The sequence below is a fragment of the Coturnix japonica genome, chromosome Z (assembly GCF_054131305.1).
Source record: "Coturnix japonica strain WE chromosome Z, WE-NBRP24, whole genome shotgun sequence".
Classification (NCBI taxonomy): Eukaryota; Metazoa; Chordata; class Aves; order Galliformes; family Phasianidae; genus Coturnix; species Coturnix japonica.
In genome coordinates, this window is record NC_140702.1 from 6,255,510 (window position 1) to 6,278,702 (window position 23,193).

Consider the following 23,193-nt stretch of genomic DNA (forward strand, 5'->3'; position numbering starts at 1 on the left):
CTCAGTGCTGTGACTTAGGAGGAAGTTTTTCCCCCAGAGGTTGGTGACACACTGGAACAGGTCGCCCAAGGAGGCTGTGGATGCCCCATCCCTGCAGGCATTCAGGGCCAGGCTGGATGTGGCTCTGGGCAGCCTGGGCTGGTGGTTGGTGACCCTGCACATCGCAGGGGGTTGGAACTGGATGAGCACTGTAGTCCTTTTCAACCCAGGCCATTCCATGATTCTGTGATTTGTATCATGCTACTTCCATCCATCAGTTTTAGTCTAACATGATACACATGATCTGAGTAGATTTACTCTTCACAGTGCAAAGTATGTGTAGAACTCTGGTTATAAATCTGTAAGATCTCTTCTGTCTGTTTCAACATAGAGGCTGTGGTTCTATTTATGGTGCACTGAAAATTGAGGTCACAAGTCACTTCTGTCAAAGGAGTGCTTAGGTAATTTAATTACACCCATCAGCTGGTCTGAATTAGCTTATTGCTCGTGCTTTGCTCTATAAAAAAATGAGAGAGTATTACATAAAGCAGACAGGCTAAGCCTGTAGGCAGGCTTATCACCAGCCATAAGCAAACAGAATGATTGTAGAGGTGAAAGAGTAATCCAAGGTAGGGGCTGCCCTTCAGCCTGTATGGCTGCATGCCAGGGGAGGTGAGTCTGGACAAAGGTGTGCAAGCAGTGTCTCATAGGGGGAAGAAGCAAACTGCAGTCCAGTGGAAGAAGCAGCAGTTAGAGCTTTTGAGTCTGGTCATCTCAGCTCACCAGGTCTTTGTATGTGGCAGCCTTTCCTTAGTTCTTCAGTTTGTAACCTCACTCCTTATTTTCCTACATGTGAAGTTTGCTCTGCAAGGAAAGCCAATGTTAGAGGCCCTTCACAGCAGAACACAAAGGGCAGCAGCTTGATTAGCGTTTGCAAAGAATACAAATGGTTTCATGTGTGTGTGATTGATTTCAGTACCGTCACTGCTTTCAGCTGACTGTGCATGCAGTTACGAAGTGATGCTCCCAGTTTCTTTTTACACCTGCACTTTCGCTTCCAGACTTACAAGCTAACAGTCAGCTGATCAACACTAAATAAACCTCTGGGCTGGTGCTTTCCAGGCCTTTGAAGGTGGTGTCTCAGCTGGTTCACCTGCAGCTGCCTGTGGGCTGCTATGGCAAAGGATACGTGAGGTTTTGCCTTGACAGAGCAGGTGTGACGTGCAATGAATGTGATGAAAAAGCTGGCTATTTATGCACTAAAAATTAATGCTAATATGCCTATCATCATAAATATTCCCACCCAAAATACAGACCTTTCAGGGATAAATACATACTTTTTTTCTATTTTGACCTTCTTTTATTGACCCTCAGGTTTCCAATGAGAAGCATGGAATCACACAGTTGTTTAGGTTGGAATGACTCTTGAGATCATCAAGCCTGACCATCACCCAACACTACCAAATCCCATCAATAAAGCACATTTCAAACTCACCAATGAGCCATATCCCAAAGTGCCATATCTACAGGGGTAGATAGCAGGGGTGAGGGCTGCACCATTTCCCAGTGCAGCCCTTTCCAATGCCTGACCACCCTCTCCATGAAGAAATTCATCCTCATACATGGTCTAAAACTCCCCTGGTACAACTTAAGGATGCAGACACCCCAGTTCCATGTCCCAGGTGACATTTCTTTCCTTGATCCTCCCGGCCATGTTGTTTCTGACACAGTCCTGGATGCCCTTGGGTGCTCTGCTGTCAGCCAGCATTCCCAGGTCCCTTTCTACAAAGCAGTTTTCCAACCATTCATCCCCAATCTTCTGCTACTGCCTGGTGTTACTGTGATTCAACTGCAGCTCCTGGCACTTGGCCTTATGGAAGGAATTCAAGGCAGCTGTATGTTAGCAAAGCCTTCCCTGAACTAGATTGTCTGATACAAAGACTAGAGTAATATTTCAGATCTCCACTGTTACAGCGACACATGCATTGCGAAAATCACTTTAACAGTTTCTGTACTGACTTCATTTCATCAGTGCCTAGAAGTGTGTTGTGCTCTTATGGTTGAAAAAGTATGTTTTTCCATGATTATTTAACAAACAGCAAGTTCATGTGTGATGATATACGAAGAGCATCCTGTTCTGAAAGCGAGATGTTCCATACTGAGCTCAGTAACAAGGATTTGTTAGTCTTTGGCACCATACAAGAAAGGCCTCTATTAACAGCTGTTCTTACTTAATGATACTGTGAAGGTAATTTTCCACATTTTAGCAGCACTGAGCAAGAGATTAAAGGAAAATCACACATATGTGCTCTCAAATACAAGATCAAAAGCCAGCTCTTTGCCCTATCTACACATAAACAAAGAAGAAGTCCTTCGAAGAAGAAAAGGTAATGATTAACTTAGTTATCACCCTACATGCTGGACCTGTCACTCAGCGCAATACGTAGCTCTGAATCTTCCTCAGGCTTTCAGCTTCCTAGTGTGGCAATGTGCGTACGTGGCTGCATGCTGGCTCAGAAGCAACGTGAGAAAAAAGTCAGCCTGTGCTATTTCTACAACATACCTAGTGAACCATGAACCCTCTTGCACAGATTAATCACATGAATAATGCTTGTTTTATGACAGTGGTTTATGATACACAAATGAAGATAATAGGTCCTTTATTTGCTTTCCCATAAAACGATTCTAAGTAAGTGATACAACTAATGTGCAGGAATTGATGTTGGCTGACTTGGAGATGGACAGACGCTCTTTCTGGTCAATGATAATTGCAATTTGCTCATCTGCAAAACTCCAGATTCCTGATTGTGGAAAACACATCTTCCAGGCTTCTCATCCAAGTCCCTTGGCACATTTCTGCTTCTGTACTTTCTTTGGCCACTGCAGTAGCTCCATCCATGAAACCAACTTGTGGTTTGAAGTCTAACTAATGAAACCAAGGCTGTTGTATTTGGGTTAGAAGTAAAGAAACCAGAGTGTTCAGAGCTGGCTGTGGTTTTACATGACAACCACACAGACAAGTACCTGGTGTTCTACAGGATATTTAATTTATCACTGCTAACATTTTCATCACCTTATATATAATTAATATAAAGCATTCACAGAATTGATAATCACTCAAGGCAACTTATTTACATAATCTCTTTTTTTAAATTATTTTTTTTTAAATAGCAGCTTTGACATTAGATAAGCAAGCCAAAGAGTCTTCCAATTCATTATCTGGATCCCAGTCTTTCTGAATTAAGGCTTGGAACAGAATCAAGGTGCTGATTAAGCAAGAGTGTGCTTTCATTTATTAAATGACAGGTGAGCAAGGGTACTCATTAGTGCTCATCCCACACTGGTCCCATCGGTAGGAAACCTCAAAGAGGAGACCTGTCCTTAAACTGAACCAGGCTCATCAGTTGCCTAGGTAAATGAGCTCGTATACTTGATGCTTAATGATGGAGAACTGCAGTATTCCTACAAACCTTGCCAGGACTAAAGGTGAACTGTGCTGCAAAAGTTTTGAATGCTATTTGAGCAATCTTTTATTATTTGAAATAGCCTTGAAATAGCCATCAGTCTCGAAATAAAAAGAATTGGCATCCTTATCAAGGAAATAGATTGAAAACCTACCTCAGCAATAAGTAAATAGCAGTCTGGACTGTCTCATCTCTTTATAGTCAAGGAATGGTCAGGATGACCATTGTGGCAGTCTTTGGTTGGACTCTGAGATCACACCCTTTGCTTCACGTATGATTACATAACACACAGCAGAGCAATTAAAGCACGAATTGGAGCAGAGGTCTGAGCCAATTGTGGCTTCTGGCTCAGCGCCTTTTGGCAGCAGAGCAAATTGCAACACCAGAGAAGCAGCACTATGCGACCTGCTGCCAGCATGCTCCTATCAATACTGCTGATTGGTGGGGAAAAAAAAGGCAAAGATTTTACTAACCGTGTCTGGTTGGCTTAGTAAGGGCACATGTAATAGAATGAATATGAGCAAAAAGTGTCTACTCATACCTCTGTTGCAGCATCGGTGGATTTCCAGGTTCCCCTGAGTTTTATGCAACCAGCCAGTTTCTTTCATGAGGTCACTAATAAGACAGGAGTTGCTAACGTAGGATTTTACTGCCAGTAACGTGAGTCATGCCCTTCACCACAGGAGAGGCTGGGCTTTTTGAATGACTTTCTTCCACGTCTCTGACTATTAAACTACTAAACTCTTTGTATCTGTTGTAGTTCCTATGGAAATAAATAGAAGGCAATACTTTCAGAGCCACCAATGTATTCCTTGGATAATTTGTTATCCCCTGGAGGTCAGTATTTGGCTGGAACAGTATTATTTTTGTCTCTCAGAGTTAAAGGGTTGTATAAGAACTGCATCAACCACCTGAGCCATTTACAGAATAAAGTGGATTTAATTCCCGACCAAGAATTAATGGTTACAGTTGTGCTGAAATATAAGAGACCTGTGGAAGAACAGGATTGCATTCTTTCACATAAAAAAGCACTTTGGTGGTCAAGGAAGTTTATGAAGGATTGCAGTCAATCCAGTTGTTTACAAACATGAGATATACAGCAATTTACAGCATGCTTTCCTCAGGTGGGAGGAAATATATTTCAGAATACAAGGCATTGTAAAAGTAGTCCCTGCCCCTCCTGGGTTAAAAGTGATATAGCCAAAAAAATGTTCCTTGCAAGTGTTCCTGTCAATATCATTGCATGGTAAGCAATACTGTGCTAATAAATGAATTATTGATCGTGTGTCATTTAACACTTGTTATTCACGGCTGTTACACACTAAATGGTAATTACATTTTTGCAACCGTGGAAGACACTGGGAGAATCTGTATTATAACTGCAAGTTCCATTATGTTGCATACACCAGTGGCTCCAAGACACGAATTGCTTGGAAAGCAGAATAAATGTTACCATTATCGGCAGCAATGCTGTAGAAGAAATCAAATGTCAATACAGATATCATGGCCTATGGAAACATGATTTGTACACTCAGCACAACTCGGTCTGAAATCACAGCCTACTCACAGAGAGAATCTGATATCTGTCTGCATAAAGTGGGGTTATTTATCATATGCAGGAGTACTTAGAAAAGTATTTGACGCTGGGAGTCCTCTGCAGAGCTACTCAAAAAGTGGTTTTAATAAGAATTTCTCTCATGCTTATAAACCTCCTTTAAATACTGGAAGGCTGCAATGAGGTTTCCCTACAGCCTTTGCATTTCCAGGCTGAACAAGCCCTATGCCTTCAAAAAAGGGATGTTTCATACCACATAGCATCATGTGGAAGGAGTCTTGAAGGAGGTGGGAGTTCTTCACTTCTGCTACTCAAGCACTAGCTAGTTGGGGAGTGGTGGTCAATTGCTTGTGCATCACTTCTACATCTACATCTGTAGGCATATACACACACATATATAGTCCTAGCTGCTATCCTTTTCCTTTTTTCTATCCTAGTAAGTAGTTTTATCTCAACCTACAGGTTCTACTTCTTTTTCTTTTTTGGGTGTTGCTGTTGTCAGATCTTAGGATCAAGGTATAACTATAGCCAAATTAGAAAGAAATCCTGGAATCTGAGACAAAAATAAATGTTTTTTGTTGTTTACAGATACTCTGTCACAGCAATCTCTGAAGTTACTCAGTGGAAAGAAGCAGCCTAGTAGTGCCATGCCTCTCTTCGTACTGCATTCTGAGCTGCATTCCCCGTGGCTACAGCCTTCAGCCTCCATGAGAAAATCCCACTTATTTGAAGTGGGATATAAACATTTCCCTGGGGAATCCTTGCTCAAAGAGTTCTCCCTCCTCATTGCATAACCGGTTCTTAAGCTTGTTTGACCCCAGGGTGTTGCAAGGACCCTGACAACCAACACTGAATTCTCCTAGCTGTAGAGATGTTTACAAAAGCCTGCAGCACCTCTTGATCTTATCTGTTACCTCCCAACATACGGAGTTGAAGTTTCCTTTCTGAAGGAGAGACAGGAAAACTGAAGTGGTCCATTTAGCCCAATGACATTTCTCCTAGCTGTCAGCTCAGTGTGAAAATGGCCAGCCTGCTGAACGCTCCTGCTCCAAAACAATGAGCAAAAAAAATAAACTTAGAAGCCCAAGAGATTTCACAAAATGTAAGTTTATTTATGCATTGAAAAATAGGTCTGTACTGTCTATCCCCACAGCACCAGGCATTTGTATGAAACTCAATGTGTAGTGTGAAGCACAGACCTACCAAATGGAAAAATAACAGGAAATGGTAGGGAGGCAAGAAACAGAGACAGTGAAGGACAGTGATAAGGCAACAGAAGATTATCTAGGCCACCTCAATCCAAGTTTATTAACTCCAGTCACTTTCCCTTCTTCCCAAAGAATTCAGTCTTCAGAATTTCGTATCTGAAGACTAAAGCAGTGATTTCATACATTAGAAGTCAAACAATTTTTTAGAGTATCTGATTTTCTGACAGAATCAGCATTGCAGTAGCTGAATTTCAGACCAGTTTCCTCACCACGAGTTTTAGAAGGTACAGCGTTTTGAAATGCTAGGAGAGTTCCTGGCACAGCCATCCATAAGGTTGCTACTGAAACTTGATTCCTTGCGCCAAAGGTAAATCCTTGCTGTAGTTGATCGTACTGGAAGAGAAACAATTATTCAGACAGATTATGCAGCCTCCTTCCTATGTACACATCTTCTGACCAGTTGCATAGTAAGCAAGTCAGCACAGGAAAGTGCAGGGGATAGCAAGAGGGAATAGCAAAGACTGACTGCTAGAAGATACCCTTCAGAACTTTCATGGGGAGACAGCCAACACTTCAATTAATCACCCACACACAGGCAAAACTGGCCCCTCTCTCTGTGGTTCCTATTCAGCTATTTCCTGAGGTTTCACTAATCTCATTTTTTGCTTACTTTAACATCAAGAAAGAGGTGAAAAAAAAATTATAAAGCAAAAACAACATTAAAAGAATTAATTATGTTTCCAGGTCCTAGAAACCATCCTGCTCTGTAAAAGGACATGTTCATCTTAAGGAATAGTGGATAAAGAAACGTCTTTAATGAAATCATTCTCTATTGGGAACACAAACATAATTTCCTAAATGATGAGAAAGACAAACTGCACTTTTACATGATTATCTCACATTTAGTGAAGATAACTTCCCATAGTCAGGGGTTTATTTTGGGCTTTACCAAGCCTTTACATAATTTTACATTTGTTTGAAAAGAAAAATGTATCTTACCACGTTGACCGTCTCATATAAAGCTTCCATGAATCACTTCCAGATTCTCTTCCCCCACCAGTATGCTTTTCACCACCTGCAGGAAAAGGGTTGTAAATGGAAACATGAAATTTTTTTTGGAGCATGGAAACCTGGCTTAGCTCCAAGAGGTTCATCAACTATAAAAACTCACAGAATAAACATCCCTATCCTTCATTCTAAGCCTGAAACCAATTGCCAAGTCACCAGTATATACAACTCACAGCTAATTCTCTCAGTTCATATTAAATTCATTCCTTTCCTCAGATTCATTATTTAGATAGACTGATTAAAGCCTTGAAAAAATAAGACGAGGAGATCCAAGTTAAGCTAATATTTCAATGCTCTAGTTTGGTCTCCATCCTTTTTTTTTCCATGGAAAGCTAATAATATCATTGGATAAATGAAGGGTCATTAAAAAAAATGAAACCTCAGGAGCAATATCAAGTCACCAGACCCAGCACTAGAGATTTCACTGTTTAAAGAAATAAGAAGCATATGCTGTAAGTAACATACCAAAAGCACCGCCAATCTCTGCCCCACTTGTTGGGATGTTGACATTCACAATGCCACAGTCAGATCCCTTTGGCCTATGGACAAAGGTAAGACAACCACTGATCAGGATCAGTAAAGACTACTTCTGTTATATAAGAGCTAAACAACATACTTCTAGCAGCACATGTATGTATAAAAACAAAACAAAATACAGTAAACTTAACTTTTAAGAATGTAAAAAAAATATTCTGAATTATACCCAAGCCAGCGAAAAATCCTTCCCAAATCCCTGGTAAAGATACTGCTGGAAAGACCTTGTTTTACTTCATTATTCCAGGCAAAAACCTCTTCTTCCTCCTAGAAAGAAAGAAGGTCAATAGTTGAACCACATTCATTCAAAATAATTCAAAAGAAGCACTGTTAAGAAAAATTCCAGTATACTACAGACATAATGCAAATAAACAGAATACCACTTTGCAAATACATATGTAACAAATAAAGGATGGGATATCCCCACCACTGCAGAGAAAGACAAAATTTACTATAGAGCAGGCTGACATAAATGAAAAAAATCTGTTTCTGCACAGACTTAGCTCAGTATCTTCATAGAACATGCACAAATGTAGCTATGTGAGGAAATAAGCCATTACAGTGCAGAACAGTGCATCTTAGACTGTCAGGAAAACTGCATATATACATCAGAATATGCTCTCCTGACATCCCAGACACCAGGCACAATTCACTCTGCTATATTACCTTAAATTTCAGCACATACAGTATAGGAGCAAATGTCTCTGTGTGAACAATGGGTGCATTATGGGCAAGGCCAGTCACAATGGTTGGTTCAACATAGTTTCCAGGGCGGTTTATAACCTTCAAAGTACAAAAGAAAAGAACTGAGTAAGTTCAGACAAACTAGCACCCTGCTTAGTACCAGTGAAGGAAGGGAATCCTTCATAGTTTTATTACTGTAGTTGTACCAATCAGAAATTGAAGTTCGGATCATCTGATAGATAATCTGGAATTTACTTATTTACATGTTTAATATATAGAAGTATAACTTTGTTTGCTAAATAAGAAATTAAATCTCAAGTCTACCAGCTGAAAAAAAAAAAAATAAACAGTTACTTTATCCCACTTGAAAGCTGATCAGTAAGCCAACTAAAAATCTAGAGACAGTAGGAATAATGAAGGTATCTATAAAAACAAGGATTCTCAGACCATCAGTTAAGTCCTGGAGAAATTAACGTCACACATGAAGGCTGCACTGAAAGTAATGCCTCCCTCTACAGGTGCTGCATGCAGGCTCTTCTGCTAGCAGCTTCTTTGAATTGTCAGCATTTCTCAAAGTTTGATAGAGTGAACCCAGGAACAGAACAGCAGTTTTTCTTTGCTATGTGCACAACAGCCCACATTCACATTGCTGTCCATATCTTCACCATCCTCTGAGAGTGAAGAGTAGTGCAGGGAATTGCTGAAAGTTCATAGCCATTTCTTGGCATTCTATACAAACCTATCTTTACTGTAAGCACAGGACTCCAATTTGGATATTTTTAGACTGACTGACATTCTGTAATTGGTGACATAAACTGAAATACAATCTTGGCTTAAGCCACAATGCTACCATACTTTTTGCCAAAGGAAATTAACTGTAGAAGGGAGAATAAAAGTAAGTCACCTTTCCACCATAGACCACAGAGCCACCTTGTTGTTTTGCTTGTTGTACTGCATCAAGAAACATTTTCACTGCTTCTTTAGTGTGAAGGGGACCATACAGAGTGTCAGCTAAAGAAAAATCCAAAGACATTATTTCAGGAGCAGTGTAAACTTACAGTAACATTCTTGCAAAATTTGATGAGTAACTATTTAATCTGCCCAAGATGAACAGTGATAACAGGATTCTTTATCACCCATTCAGGGCTTGTGTTCTGAATGAAACCATTCCATGGTAAACTTAGGTACATGGTAAAATTAGGTATGTTCGACCTACAATCACTTCAGAATTTTAATAGAAAGATGCAAACTGAAATACATCCTAAACCCATGAGTTGGAACTGCTACTTACGGTCCCATGGATCACCAACGCGGACCTGGGCATAGGCCTTCGCAAGCTTTTCCACCACCTCATCATGGATGCTTTCATGGAGGAACTAAACAAAACATAGTAAGAAGACTGTAAGCCAGCAAAGCCTATGTCATTCCTCCTGAAGTACTACTGCACTCTGAAGAGCGCCAAAGGAAGTGCAGAGGTAGTGTTGCTCATATTTAGCTAATACTGAGCGTAAATGAATACAGTAGGAAGTTTGAAAGCAGGAGTACCACCAAGAAGGCAAATCGTGAAGATTTAAAAGAACTAAAGGAACAAAAACTCTACATCTTTTTTGACAAAAACGTATCTAATCAACACAGTTCTGAAAAAACTGAGGAGATGCACGCTGACATAATAATACTTCTACACTTCTTCCTAACATCACATTGATATCAAAGGGAATAAAATACGCCTAACAAATATTTCTTATTTTCCATGATGATACGAATTTTCTGAGCTAATTTGGAATTAATTTTTGAAGTCAGAGCTATCCAAACCAGTTCAGTTAGATTTACACACCAGTCTTCTGGCAGTTGTGCATCGCTGACCCGCTGTTCCCACAGCAGCAAAGAGTGTAGATGGGATGACTAGGTTCAGGTCTGCATCTTCAAACACTTAACAGAAGTTAAAGAACAGTATGTCAATAAAGCAAAGAGAAAAGGTGCAAAATGGTGTTTAAGAGATGAAGGCTCTCTAAATTTACCAGATTTAAGACACCAAACAGCATGCAATAAATTCTAGCAAGGTGCTCAAGAAGCACAAAGAATAATAGCAGAGTACAAAGGCTGCTCAGAAAGCAATGCCTCTTATTTCATCATGTTGACCCATGTTCGCAGTGCTATGGCAGCAGAGCTTGAATGTGCGCACTGTTATGCCACTACATTTTATTGCCATGGCAGTAGAGGGGCAGCTGGAAGAAATGGCTTCAGTGTGTTTGAAATGATGGTGGCAATGTTGGAATACCACAAAGTTTGCACCAGGTAAGTGCCACAAATAAGACAGGAAAAGGAGGAACAAAGTATACAAGTTTGTCAGGATCTACTGAACCAATGCAAAGCTGATGGTAACAGCTTCCTGGACTACATCATTACCAGAGATGAAATGTGGTGTCATCACTACAAACCACAGTCAAAATGGAAGTCCATGAAATAGTGAAACATGAATTCCCCATCAAAATTCAAGACGCAGCCCTCAGTGAGATGTTCTCACTGTAGAGTCTGGATTTGATGTCTTCTGTCTTCCATTTATTTAGGCAGATGAAAGAAACTGCATGAGCAATAATTTTCTAGCAACGATGCTGTCAGAGCCTCACCTCCACTGGTGCACATTTGTATGAGCACAGTATGCAGGCTCTTGTTCATTGCGGGCAAAAGCACATAGGTAATGGTGATGACTATGTTGAAAAAGAGTGCTTCATACCTAAGAATGTGCTCTATCAAATGGTGTTACTGAGCATTTTGTTACAGTCTCCATGGACATAAATAAGAGGCATTGCTTTCAAAGTGACTTTTATGTTCAAAAACACCTCAGAATTCCCATACCTATACACCTGAATTAAACAAGTGCAATTGGATGTAAACAGATCTCTGAACTACTGTAAAGAGCCTTTTACAACAAAGGTTGCAAAAACCTCAGCTTCTTTCTAATTCAACGAGGCGCAAGCAATTTCTTGCCCTTCTGCATCTTCCCTCTATGAGAAGTCTGGTAGCATAAAGAGGAAAGCACCCAGGTGGCACACAGAAAAATAGCAGCTAAAACACACAGCTAACCAGTGTAAACGTAAAATGCAAATAAGCTGAAGAAATTTGTGTGGCTAGAAGACATAGAAATATTTTAAGTAGAACAAGTAAACATAAGACCCAGCAGATTCCCAAAATATCACTCAGCTTGACCAGACCCAAAGAATTTGGGGGAAACAAATCTGAGACACAGTCTAAGCAAATAAAGTTTAAGCATTCATCCAAAGTCTATTTCAGAAAAAGCTGGACTTTCATGTGTGAAAAAATGAACATTCTTCTCTAACTATATAGCAAGTTCATGCCATTCTATGCAAGAAAAAAAAAAAAGACTGCTCCATTTGGATTTATTAAAGTGCTTAATATTCTAGACAGGCAATTACCTTAGTTCATATCACAAGAAAGGTGAAGGAAAAGGCTTTAATATAATATGGCAGCAAATTTGGTATTCAGTTGCTTTCTATTTTTTCTCCTTCTAATGTTCTTTTTCTCAGTGTTTATTTTAGTTTACCTGTTAATCAGAACGTGACCTGAGTCACTTAAACCTGTGAAACAGGCTAGTGAACTGAATATCTATGTGCTTTTCCTCCAAATACCTTAAGTGGTCAAATATTGTCATAGATGGCATTTATATGACTGTCTATATTATTCTGCAATGCTAAAAATTGTGTTCAAGTGATTGGATCCTAAAGTCAAATTTCATTAGCAGCACTGTTCACAACCCCATGCCATTCAATTCAAAACTATCTACATGAGGGTGAACTCTAATTTTTATCCTAAATCACTGCCCCTCAGCAACATAAAAGACAGGAAAAGATTATAAAAACACACAAAAACATTATACTAAGCACTTTTTAAGCCCCAATGAAAGAAGATAAAAAGAACAATTTATTACAAACACATGTATACTAAGGTTCCAATAACGTCTATGGGTCTAAATTTCTACACTGCATATTACCAATGATGGCATTGTTTCCTCCCAGTTCCAACAGACTTCGGCCTAATGAAGACATACAAGAATTACATCAGTTGTATATACATTCAGTATGCACTTCAGCAAGGTAGTAAGTAATCAGATCAGTCCACTTTCCTTTCCAGACAGAAATTTTAAGGCATCATTGTCAACAAACTGCACTAGCCAACACAGTAAATTATACTGAATAACAAACCTATAGCACAGTGCAAAGAATGACACCTGGAGAACAGCTGGAGAAGAAAAAAGCTTAAAAAAAATGAAATAAAATAGCACTAGAGAAGAAAAGAAGAAAACAAAATGAGCTGCAGAATAAATAATACAAGGCAGATGAAGATTAGGAGGTGCTATGCATATAAAAATGAATACGTTAATACTTCAGCAGTCTTAATTATTTCCCTAACAGCTGCTTTATCTGAAATCTAAAAGAAAGAATCACCATCTACTTAGGAATTAAGCTTTGCAACCTATCCTGAATTTTTTTGGCACTTAGGATCTTGTCCACAATATATTCCTTTCAAAACTAAAAACTTAGAACCCTGCAACTGTGTATGGGTTCACACCAATACAATTTTTATTGTAAATATTTGAAGACATATCTCAAAGGCACTGCATTTTCTCCTGTATTTATAAGGAGCAGAGGTGAAGGGATATTTTTTTTTTTCATTAATGTATCTTCCAAAAACTGTCATTTGCCAGTCACAGGAACTCACTCAAAATTAATTGCAGTAAAATGGATATGTGGACATTGTGGGGAAAAAAAAACACCAACAACAAAACCCACCAACAACTGAATTGTGACTGAAATAGAAGAAAAAGTAGTAGCCAGATCTGAGCAGTTTCCCCATCTTACCTTCATCAAGATGAAAAATGTTAAAACAGGAGATAGGTGAAACAAGTTGTATTTTAAAATCCTATGAGGTTACCCTACCTTTCCCAACCACAAAAAGAAAAATAAAAGACTCCCACTCACCGAATCTCTCCTGAACCATGAGCGCTACCTGCTTGCCCACCTCCGTGCTGCCAGTGAAAGACAGCAGGTCCATTCTCCCATCTCTCGCCATTGCTGTCCTGCACAACAGGACATGCCACTACATTTACAGGAAGAGCAAACAGCTGGTAAAGCTGCTCACACCTCCCACGTAAACCAAACGTCGGGTAAATGACTGAAAAGCCATCAGGAAAGCTTCTTATCACTCAGAGAAGAGAGACAAGACTGCTTCCCTGCCCTGCTTCATGCAAAATAAGAAGTGCATCACCTGTACAATTAAATACATGCCAAAGAACACAACAACATCAATTTCAACTGTTCTGTTTCCTAAGATAAGCACCCCTGCAACTTTAATACTTATCATCTACTTTGACATCACTCCTCTTGAATTACTGAGCTATGAATCTGTAGTAGGAATTTACACATTTTAGAGCTTCCAAGCCACGTTACACGTCTACGCACAGGTGCACAGCCTAGTGTAAACATGGAACATGGGGAGCCATAGTTCTCTACAAATAGCCTGAAAGACTGATGGACTTAAAAAAAAAAAAAAAAAAAAAAAAAAGAGTATGATGAGTGAAATTTTTATGTTGGCCATATCCTTTGTGTGTAACTACATGCAGTAGAATGAAAACTGATCCTCATCATTTCTTCATTTCACTGGAATGTCTGGTAAATTACTTGTTAGTAGCTAATCTCACAACAGCACATAGAAATTCATAATATGTTTAAAGTAGATACATACTCACAAAACACAAGAGATGTTACCTACCCAATGTCTGCTCCACCACAGACCAAAGAACAGACAGCTCCAGGTATTTTGTTATCTTCCAGGACTTTGGCAATTATCCTAGAATCAAACACATAAAAAATTCAGTTATCCAATAGGTGCATATAACAAACAATGAGCTTATTATATTACAATCTCTGCTCAGGGACAAAAACACTTGACAATACATTCCCTTTGCATCCACATAACTGGCACAGAGAAGCATTGCAGCAGTGTATAAAAAACATCCTTACAAACTTTCACCATTAGAAAGAGATGTTTACATAACTTTAAGAAGTTACTTAAAAATCATAGAATCACAGGAGCTGGAAGGAGCCTCTGGAGATTATCTAGTCCACCCCCAAGATCCCCAGAGTAGGCTGCATAGGAAAGAGTCCAGGTGGGTCTTGAATGTCATGAGAGGATGATGCTCCACAATCTCTCCAGAGCTCTGTCATCCCCATGGTAAAGATCTATTTTTTCTCAGCTTCAGATGTAACTTCCTCTGTTCCAGTTTAAGCCCATTGCTCCTCATCCTGTCAACATGCACCATCAAAAAAAGCCTGCTCCCATTCACTTGGCTCCTACCTTTAACATATTCATAAGTACTGATAAGATCCTCTCTCGGTTTTCTCCAAGTTAAACAGACCCAGGCATCTCAGACTTATTGCACAGGGAAGAAGTTCCTGGCCCCTAAGCAACTTTGTGGTTATCCACCACAATTGCTCTGGTAGTTCCCCATCTTTCTTGAGATGAGAAGCCTGTAACTGGACACAGTACTCCAGATGTGGCCTCACCAAAGGCAGAGCAGAGAAGGATCAGCTCACCAGACCTGCTGCCCACCCTCCTTTTTATCTTCTCAGGATACCACTGACCTTCTTAGCCACAAAGGTGTGCTACTGGCTCATTCTGCCGTCCACTAGAATACATAGGTCCTTCTCCACAGAGCACCAAGATATAATACTTACAAGTAGCCCAGAGCCATGTTCTCGGGTCTCCCATATTAAAGTTACAATACTAAGAAATACATCATTTTAAAGGACTCAGTTTATACTGTGCATAAATCTTCTTTGCATTATGCAGTAGATACACACTTAAAATGCCAGCATAGTAAGGAAAGTAGTAATAAATATAGAGCAAGTGTCACTATGACATTTATTTGTCAGAATTCTCCTATCAGGGATGAGTTCTGAAGCCTGAAAAGACACACTATGATGTTACTAGTTCTAGATAATAAGGACTGTGTGAACATATCTTCAGGAGTTAGGTCTATAGAGCCAACCAGAAGAATTTGCCACCGTCAAAAAATGAAAAAAAAATACCCATAACCAAGTGCTGATGTTGGGTTTTGACTGCAAAATAAACTGATGATTCAGGAATATGAATGACTAAGGGTAGTGGAATTTTATGAGCTTTTCATCTATAGAAAGGCAAACACCACATCTGGATGTTCCTCAGCAGAAGCGCAGCACTGGTCCCAGAAAGGAAAAAAAAAAGGGGGGGGGGGAGGCAACAGTACAGGTAACAAGCAATATATACTGTATACTGACACCTTATCTGTTATAAGGGAAAAGCAGCTCTTCACACCACTAAGCACTATCTCACCCAGAAGATAATTTGCTTTAAAAGGAAAACAGAAAGCAAAGGAACCAGAACTTACTTTGTAACAGCTACACTTGTGAGAGACGTTGTGGGAGCACCTTTCCTGGAAAAGAAAAAAAATAAATTATTATTACTGTTTTCAATTCTTCTAATGAGAAATAGTTGAATTACGCATTTATTACGGCATGTCACGATGGTATGCGTAAGCTGGTTTTCAGGTGCATGTTAAGACAAGAACTCACATGTGGTTCTGTCCAGTGATGAGTATTTATATCCGATGAGCTCAGTGTGAACTGGAGATGTGCTAGATATCACAGTGAGGCAGAGAGATGGAAGAGAAGCAGGAGCAGAGGGGCAGAAAGCAAATTCTATTAAGATCCTTAATTTTATCCCTAACAGTTCTGAAAACATTGATATTTTGTGACTATCAGCATTGCTAAACCTCAATTTACATTTCCACTAATTGGCCATTTGACTAAATCCTGAATGGGTCTGGATTTCAATAACTCAGAAACACTAACAAGGTTACAGAAAAAAAAATTGCACTTTTTGAGTACATATACCTTACAAATAAACTGAATTTAATCCTACAAGAATTAGAACCACACATATGGAAACACGTGAAATATGATAGCAATTGCATGCCTGAGAAAATAGTTCTGCCATTTTATAACAGTGTTATAGCATGCTGGGAAGTTGTGCCTTACCAGAGACAAGCGTTTCCACAGATCATTGCAATTGCACTGTTCCATCCATACACTGCCACAGGGAAGTTAAAGGCTGTGATGATTCCCACTAACCCAACAGGATTCCACTGCTCTATAAGAGCATGACCAGATCCTGAAGGAAAAGACAGAACGTACCATGATTTGCATCCACTCAATGGACACATAAGGCACTATGAGGAAGGGGCCTGTCATCATTCCTCTGTCTATCAGAGCATTAGCTTGAAGAGAGCTGTATTACAAGGGCTCTGCAGCTTACTGCATCAAGATTAGCTAGACTGTGGGGAAAAAAACAATGATGGTGAGAAACTTTGCTACTTAAACTACTCAGTTAATAGAACGCTGGTTGCTCAGTAAGTTAACAGCTGACAAAAGGAATTCTCTTTTAAGCATACAGACAAAATTTTTACATGCTTTCCCCTCCAGCACCTTTACCATGGAGATGGCAGAGAGAATCTAATGCTTTATGGAGCAGAGGAAAAATCTTTTGCCTCTCCTGATGGGTGTCATAGGACAGACACTTCATTAGGTGGCACTACTGTGCACATCTATTTATAGACAACATGCTTGATTAATCAACTCAAGCACAGAGATTTCACTGCAGTACACCACTCTATATTTAGGATATTACATTCTCAGCCTTCCACAAACACAAAAAATACATATATATGTTTTAGAAATGGTAAAGAAAAGAAATGGAACACATACTTTCTGAAGGCAAGATGGGTCCACCAATCATTCGGGACAAACCAACAGCATAGTCGCAGACATCAACGTACTCCTGCACTTCTCCAACACCCTCAACATAAATCTTTCCCATTTCCAAGGAGACCTGAAAATATCAGCAACATGGTATATTTATATTTTAATACATGTTAATTTCCAATACATTTTGTCTCCTGTTACTATCAGGTTTATACGTACACCCAGTAAAATTCAATGTAGACTCTTTCAATATAAGACCATTCACTTTACATGTTATCCAAAGGTTAAAGAAACAACTACAAACGAGTCGCACTCTCATAAATTAGGAGGAAATTGATAAAGGAAAATAATAGAGAAAATTAAAAAATATATCCAATGAAAGAATTATTCAACGGTAATGAGTTTCATAGCTTGGGATCAAAGAACATTTCATGTCACTCTGGACATTTTCATATATTTTATATATGCTGGGGAATGCATTGGAAAAGAGGGATAACTAGGCCCAAAACAAAGCAGTCATTTAGTTTTTTCATAAGCAAATGACTCGTTTTTACAGCATCTCAAAGCAAGTATGCAAGATTCAATTTTCAAATGCTGCTGAAAATGAATGCACATCTTCAGTCTTTCAGCCACCTAGGTGTTTAATGTCCTTTTCTAAGCTATGGCCCTCTGCTAAAAGCATATTATATGTGCACAGCAAAGAGATGCCAGTGAGAGTATGATGATATTTGAAATCCACTCATATATAAACTGAGAAGTCCCCCTTCACTCCCATTTCATTTTACAGTGACGTTAAGATAGTTACAAGCAACTTTACACAAATATCACCTACCACTTGAAGTTGAGGATTGTACTCTGAAAAAGCAAAGATTAAGATAGAGCTGACTAAACACATTCCTAGGTATTTCTAGGTTGCCTGTGGTTCCAAAGACTTGCTAGGCTACTCTGCTCACAGGGGAACTCCACATCTGACTTCTGCTTCAACCTAAAGAACAGGGAGCTGTTAAATGAGAAGTGAGAACACAAGAGTTCACGTAACACATTTGCTGGAAAGCTGTTTATAATTTGAGCAAACTCAGAACAGGATGTCCGGATAGAAGGAAGAGCCTGTAGGCTAACCTTCATGTAGTTATTCAAGGATTCATGAGCTTACCTTCATGTAGTTATTCAAGGACAGCTTTTTCTGAACAGCAACACATAAAGGTAAAAGGAGAGCAGCAAGCTCCCCACTTTGCCTTTTTCCTTCCCTAGCAGCCATTTAGTGTTTTCAAGCTGCACCAGGGGAGATTCAGGCTGGACGTTAGGAAATATTACTTCCCCTAAAGGGTAGTCAGGCACTGGAATGCACTGCCCAGGGAGGTGGTGGAGTCACCAGCCACGGGGGTGTTCAAGAAACGTTTGGATGTTGTGTTGAGGGATATGATTTAGCTGGGAAGTGTTGGTGATGGTTGGACTGGATGATCTTCTAGGTCTTTTACAACCTTGATAATTCTGTGATTCTGTAAAGGAATGGTCCTTCTACCTTTATATCTGATATGGCACTGGAAGAAGATCTCATTCAGCCCAAATCACCTTCTGAAACCTTAAGCCTCCATGTCTCAATTCTCAAAACCCTGCAGATCACCAGAAGAGAGCTCAAGGCTAAAAGCCTTGTATCAAAAGCCCTGTCCTGTCTTTTTCAGGACGTTTTAAGTACACTACAGTGAACAACTTGTCCAGTACAATGAGAAAACAGCATGGCAGCAGTTACAACACCCTTCTCTATCCAGTGTACAGGCTCAAAATGAATTACACTTTTTTTTTTTTAAAATCCCCACTACAAATGCAAAATGTCAAAATGTAACTACCTGCTGTTTTACTCATTAAATCTAAAGTCCTTTAAGCAAGTTAACGGAACTAACAGCATTTTAACAGTTGTTAGGGTTAGTATTTCAGAGTGGTATGTTTAGACCATAGCAAAAGAGTTTTGACCATTTTACCCCCTAAAGCTGTGCTGCTTCCTAAAACACCTTACCAAGCTTCCTAGAACTTTGATTTTTTGTCTCAGGGCATCACCAATCTGTCGTACTATTTCTCCACGCTTAGGTGCAGGGATCTAGTAAAAAAGAAACAAAAAAAAGAGAATATTTGAGATTGAACATCTATGATTTCTTCATGTATATTACGTTCACCTTCCATGCCTGCAGCAAGAGATCACTTGATTGTGGTCATTTTTCACCCTCTTCCCAAGCTGTGGTTTCTCATTCATTTTCATGCAGTTTCATGACAAATTTCTTCCCACCTGACAGAGACCAACAACACTGCACACATCTGTATCTGCGCAGACCTTTGTTTCCACTGAATGTGCAGAAGCATTCAGATTAGTAGTTCTCTTCATTTTACTGCTTCTGTTCAGACACAATAAAGGCTCAATCACAGGAAAAGTAAACTCAAGTAGCAATTTTTTTTTTAATGTAGTGTCAGTATATTAGATAAGAATCAAAAGCTAGACTCAATAACAAGCCATTTTCATGTAACAACTCAAGGATTAGAAACTAATGAAGAGATAGCTAGAAAGTGAGGAATCATCAGTGACAAAAGAATGTGTACTGACACTTTCAGAGAAGCTCAGTAAAACCAACACAATCCACAAATTAAAAGCCAGCTCTGAGGTGAGGTTTTAAAGCCCTAGGTCTGTCGATTTTTGCTTTTTTTTATCCATCAAACTACTTCCAGATTATCTGCAAGTACACTGATATTACAGATTGAAACAAAATAATGTTTTAAGATATCTCAAGGAAGCTGTGCTATCTCCCCTAAGTTTTTCTTCTCTTCAGGTAAGGAATACAATACAGAATGCCTGATATCTCACAAAATACAGTTATATCAAAGAAACATCCAGAGTCTGTAAAAACAAGCAAGAGAACAGAGGCTGCTTATAAACAGCTAGCACAGGGATAATGACAGCTACAGCTTCCTAGGGGGAAACAGCAGTCTGATACAGCAACAGAACTGTATGTTACACACAAGTTTTGGAGTAACAGCAGTTTAGTGAATAATCAGGATTCAACTGATGGTCAAAAACACACAGCCAAAGCCAGCAGGTTTACTCACACCACGAAAGCAAGGTCTTCTCCAGGAGTTCGATATCTAAATGCTCTGCAGAATGCTTACAGGAGAAAGCATGAACTTAAATATACCTGGAAAGGTTACTTCCTTGCTTACAAAGTTTCAGAACTTCCACAGACCTGCTGGCAACGGCTTACAGGCACTAACTTGGGCAAACACACCAGGCTTCTTAAAACAAACATTTCTCAGAAGTCAACGTCCTCATTTTTGTGCTTACGGGTTACAAATGGCAGCTGAGCGGCCCTGCACCTTGAGGCAGGCCCTCACTACAGATCTTTGCTTTAATACAACACATGTAACATGATTATGTTTTTACACCTCAGACAAGCCGAGAAATGTAATGGCCTCTAACTGCCAGAAAGGCAATTAAATAGACAAACACCATAAAAGATAACTGATAACTTACATCAGCCCAGACTTTCCATGCCTCCTTAGCCTTCTTTACTGTTTCTTCATAATCCTCCAAACTAGCCTGCATGAAGAAGCAAGCCAAAGAGAAAGTTAGGAATACCAAAACTCCACAATAAGCTCCATACAAAAAGCTTTTATGCCCAGCTTGAGCACCGCCGTACCTCGGGAGGGAAGAAAGCACTACAAACGATTACTTCTAGGGGAAAGTTATATCATTTAAGTGGACACCAGAGTCTCTCCTACCTGCCGCACTCTGGCGATGGGCTCGTTGTTGGCAGGGCAGTACGTGGTCACCACCTGGAGCAGAAGGACGGCCGTCAGCCCACAGACACAAAGCCAAAACAGCGACCCAGCAGACCGCACGCGGGCCCATTCTCCACACGCCGCCCACCCATCCCGGCCTCACCTGCCCGCCGCCGCCCCAGCTCCCATTGTAGACTCCCGGGTTGTCCTCCTGCAAGCCCAGCTCCCGCAGCCAGGCGTACTTCGGCTGGCCGACCAGCAGTGAAGACATGGCGGCTTCGGGCCGCCACCAGACCCGACGTGGCAGCAGCAGCACCGAGGCGGCAGCTCGGCTCCAACCCAGCATGGCCAGCGGCCGCACACAGCTGGGGGGGCGACGCCGCGATGGCGGCCGGGCCCGCCCCCACGCAGCCCGCGCCGATTGGTAGCCCCCCGTGGTAGCGCCCCCTGCCGGTCGGCGGTGTGACACCCTGCAGCCCCCCCCGCCTTGAGGCCTGCTGCCCTTTAAAGCCCTTTTCAGGCCAATCATTCAGTGATTCTTTAATGATTATAATGAAATTAAATTTGTTTTTGTAAACATAATCTTTTCTGAATGGCCGAATCAATTGGGTGTAAGCGCTGGTGATAACATCTAAATGCCTTGTCGCGTTCTAAAAGGAAAATGCCACAAACCTCAAGACTGCTGTAATTTATCTTCTGATTCCCACAACTGCACACTGTTACTTGCACCAGCTATAAATGATTCACCCTTTGGGAAAAGATTATTCAAGTAGTTTTTTCGAGTAAAGGAAGTATATAAAGGACACTGAATAAGAGCATCTTTCAATACCTGAATGGACCTACACCCAGGGAGGAGTAAACTCTTCAAAAGGGCTGATAATAGCAGGACACGGGGAAATGGTTTTAAGTTGAAAGAGGGAAGATTTAGGCTAGATGTTAGGGGGAAGTTCTTCACTAGGAGAGTGGTTAGGCCCTGGAACAGGCTGCCCAGGGAGATTGTGGATGCCCCGTCCTTGGAGGTGTTCAAGACCAGGTTGGACGGGGCCCTGGGCAACCTGATCTAGTAAAGGTGTATGTTTGGTGGCCCTGCCAGGCAGGGGGTTGGAACTACATGATCCTTGAGGTCCCTTCCAACCCGGGTCATTCTGTGATTCTGTGATTCTGTGTGTGAAAGGAAAACTAAAAGATGAAGCTCTCTTTCAGAAAGAGAATGAAACCTTACATCTGCCTGGTTAAGGAGCACAGTCAAAAGAGTAACAGAACAGCAGATTTTTTCTGCTCTGACACTGTTCTTTTACAAACTTGACCTCAAGGAATTATCCTCTGGCTGGTACAGCAGATCAGTCCCTGGAGCTGATTGTTCACTGTTTGGCCTGCAGAGCTTACTGAGAAGGTGCTGGCTGGAGCTGGAACACCTTCTGCTCCTTCCACATCAGCCATCAAAATACATCAGGTAAATTCCAGTTTCACACTTGACCTGGGGTGAGTTAGTTTTGATCTAGTGACCCAGAGGTTTAAAGCATCCTTTGAGCTGTTCTGTCTCCTGATGGCTGTTAGTTGTAGCACAAACTACCCCCTTCTCAAAAGGTTAATTTATTGTAGACCAAATGTATACATGAAATAGGTTCCAGTTATCTGAACAGCTTTATGTACCTCATGAAGCTGGAACTCCAGCAGTTCCTTGTAGGCCTCAGGGAACAATAGGCTTTTGAAACAGTACCTGGCTCACTTAGGCTTTTGTGGGCATAACTGTCATTGCATATTATTCATCCTGTATGATAAACCACCAACAGAACAGAAGCCCTCTGCGTTGTGTTTGAAGCTGTCAAGAAACCTTGTGGAAACTACAGATTCCAGTTGCTCTACTGAAACTTCCCAGAGATGAGCCCCATAAGATCATCTATGAGGCTTTGATGCCTCCCAAAGGAACAAAAATAGACAGGAGAAATACAGCAGCGTAAGGATGCAGGCTTTCTCTCAGCATTAAATAATGAGGTTGTAAGTCCACCCCCTCAAGACAGTCAGGGTCCTGACAGCATTAACAGGCCTTCACCATGACTGGGTAGTGAGCCCTGTCCTGTGTGCACTTTTTCTTTCACCATAAGTGAGCAGTCTCTTCAGCT

The 23,193-nt window shown here is 40.5% G+C and overlaps 1 protein-coding gene across 1 annotated transcript; it reads right to left on the reverse strand.

Annotated features, from left to right (window-relative positions):
* Window positions 1-6,089: 6,089 nt before the first annotated feature.
* On the reverse strand, window positions 6,090-21,469 carry ALDH7A1 (aldehyde dehydrogenase 7 family member A1). Its single transcript, XM_015850024.3, has 18 exons — window positions 21,234-21,469; window positions 21,071-21,124; window positions 20,823-20,888; window positions 19,323-19,403; window positions 17,312-17,435; window positions 16,586-16,718; window positions 15,937-15,981; window positions 14,280-14,357; window positions 13,490-13,587; window positions 12,502-12,543; window positions 10,327-10,421; window positions 9,784-9,868; window positions 9,397-9,503; window positions 8,475-8,591; window positions 7,978-8,075; window positions 7,740-7,813; window positions 7,206-7,281; window positions 6,090-6,599 (listed from the first exon to the last, which is right to left on the reverse strand). Exons 1-18 carry the CDS (start codon window positions 21,414-21,416, stop codon window positions 6,545-6,547), a joined length of 1,611 nt encoding a protein of 536 aa, XP_015705510.1. The 5' UTR covers window positions 21,417-21,469; the 3' UTR covers window positions 6,090-6,544.
* Window positions 21,470-23,193: the final 1,724 nt, after the last annotated feature.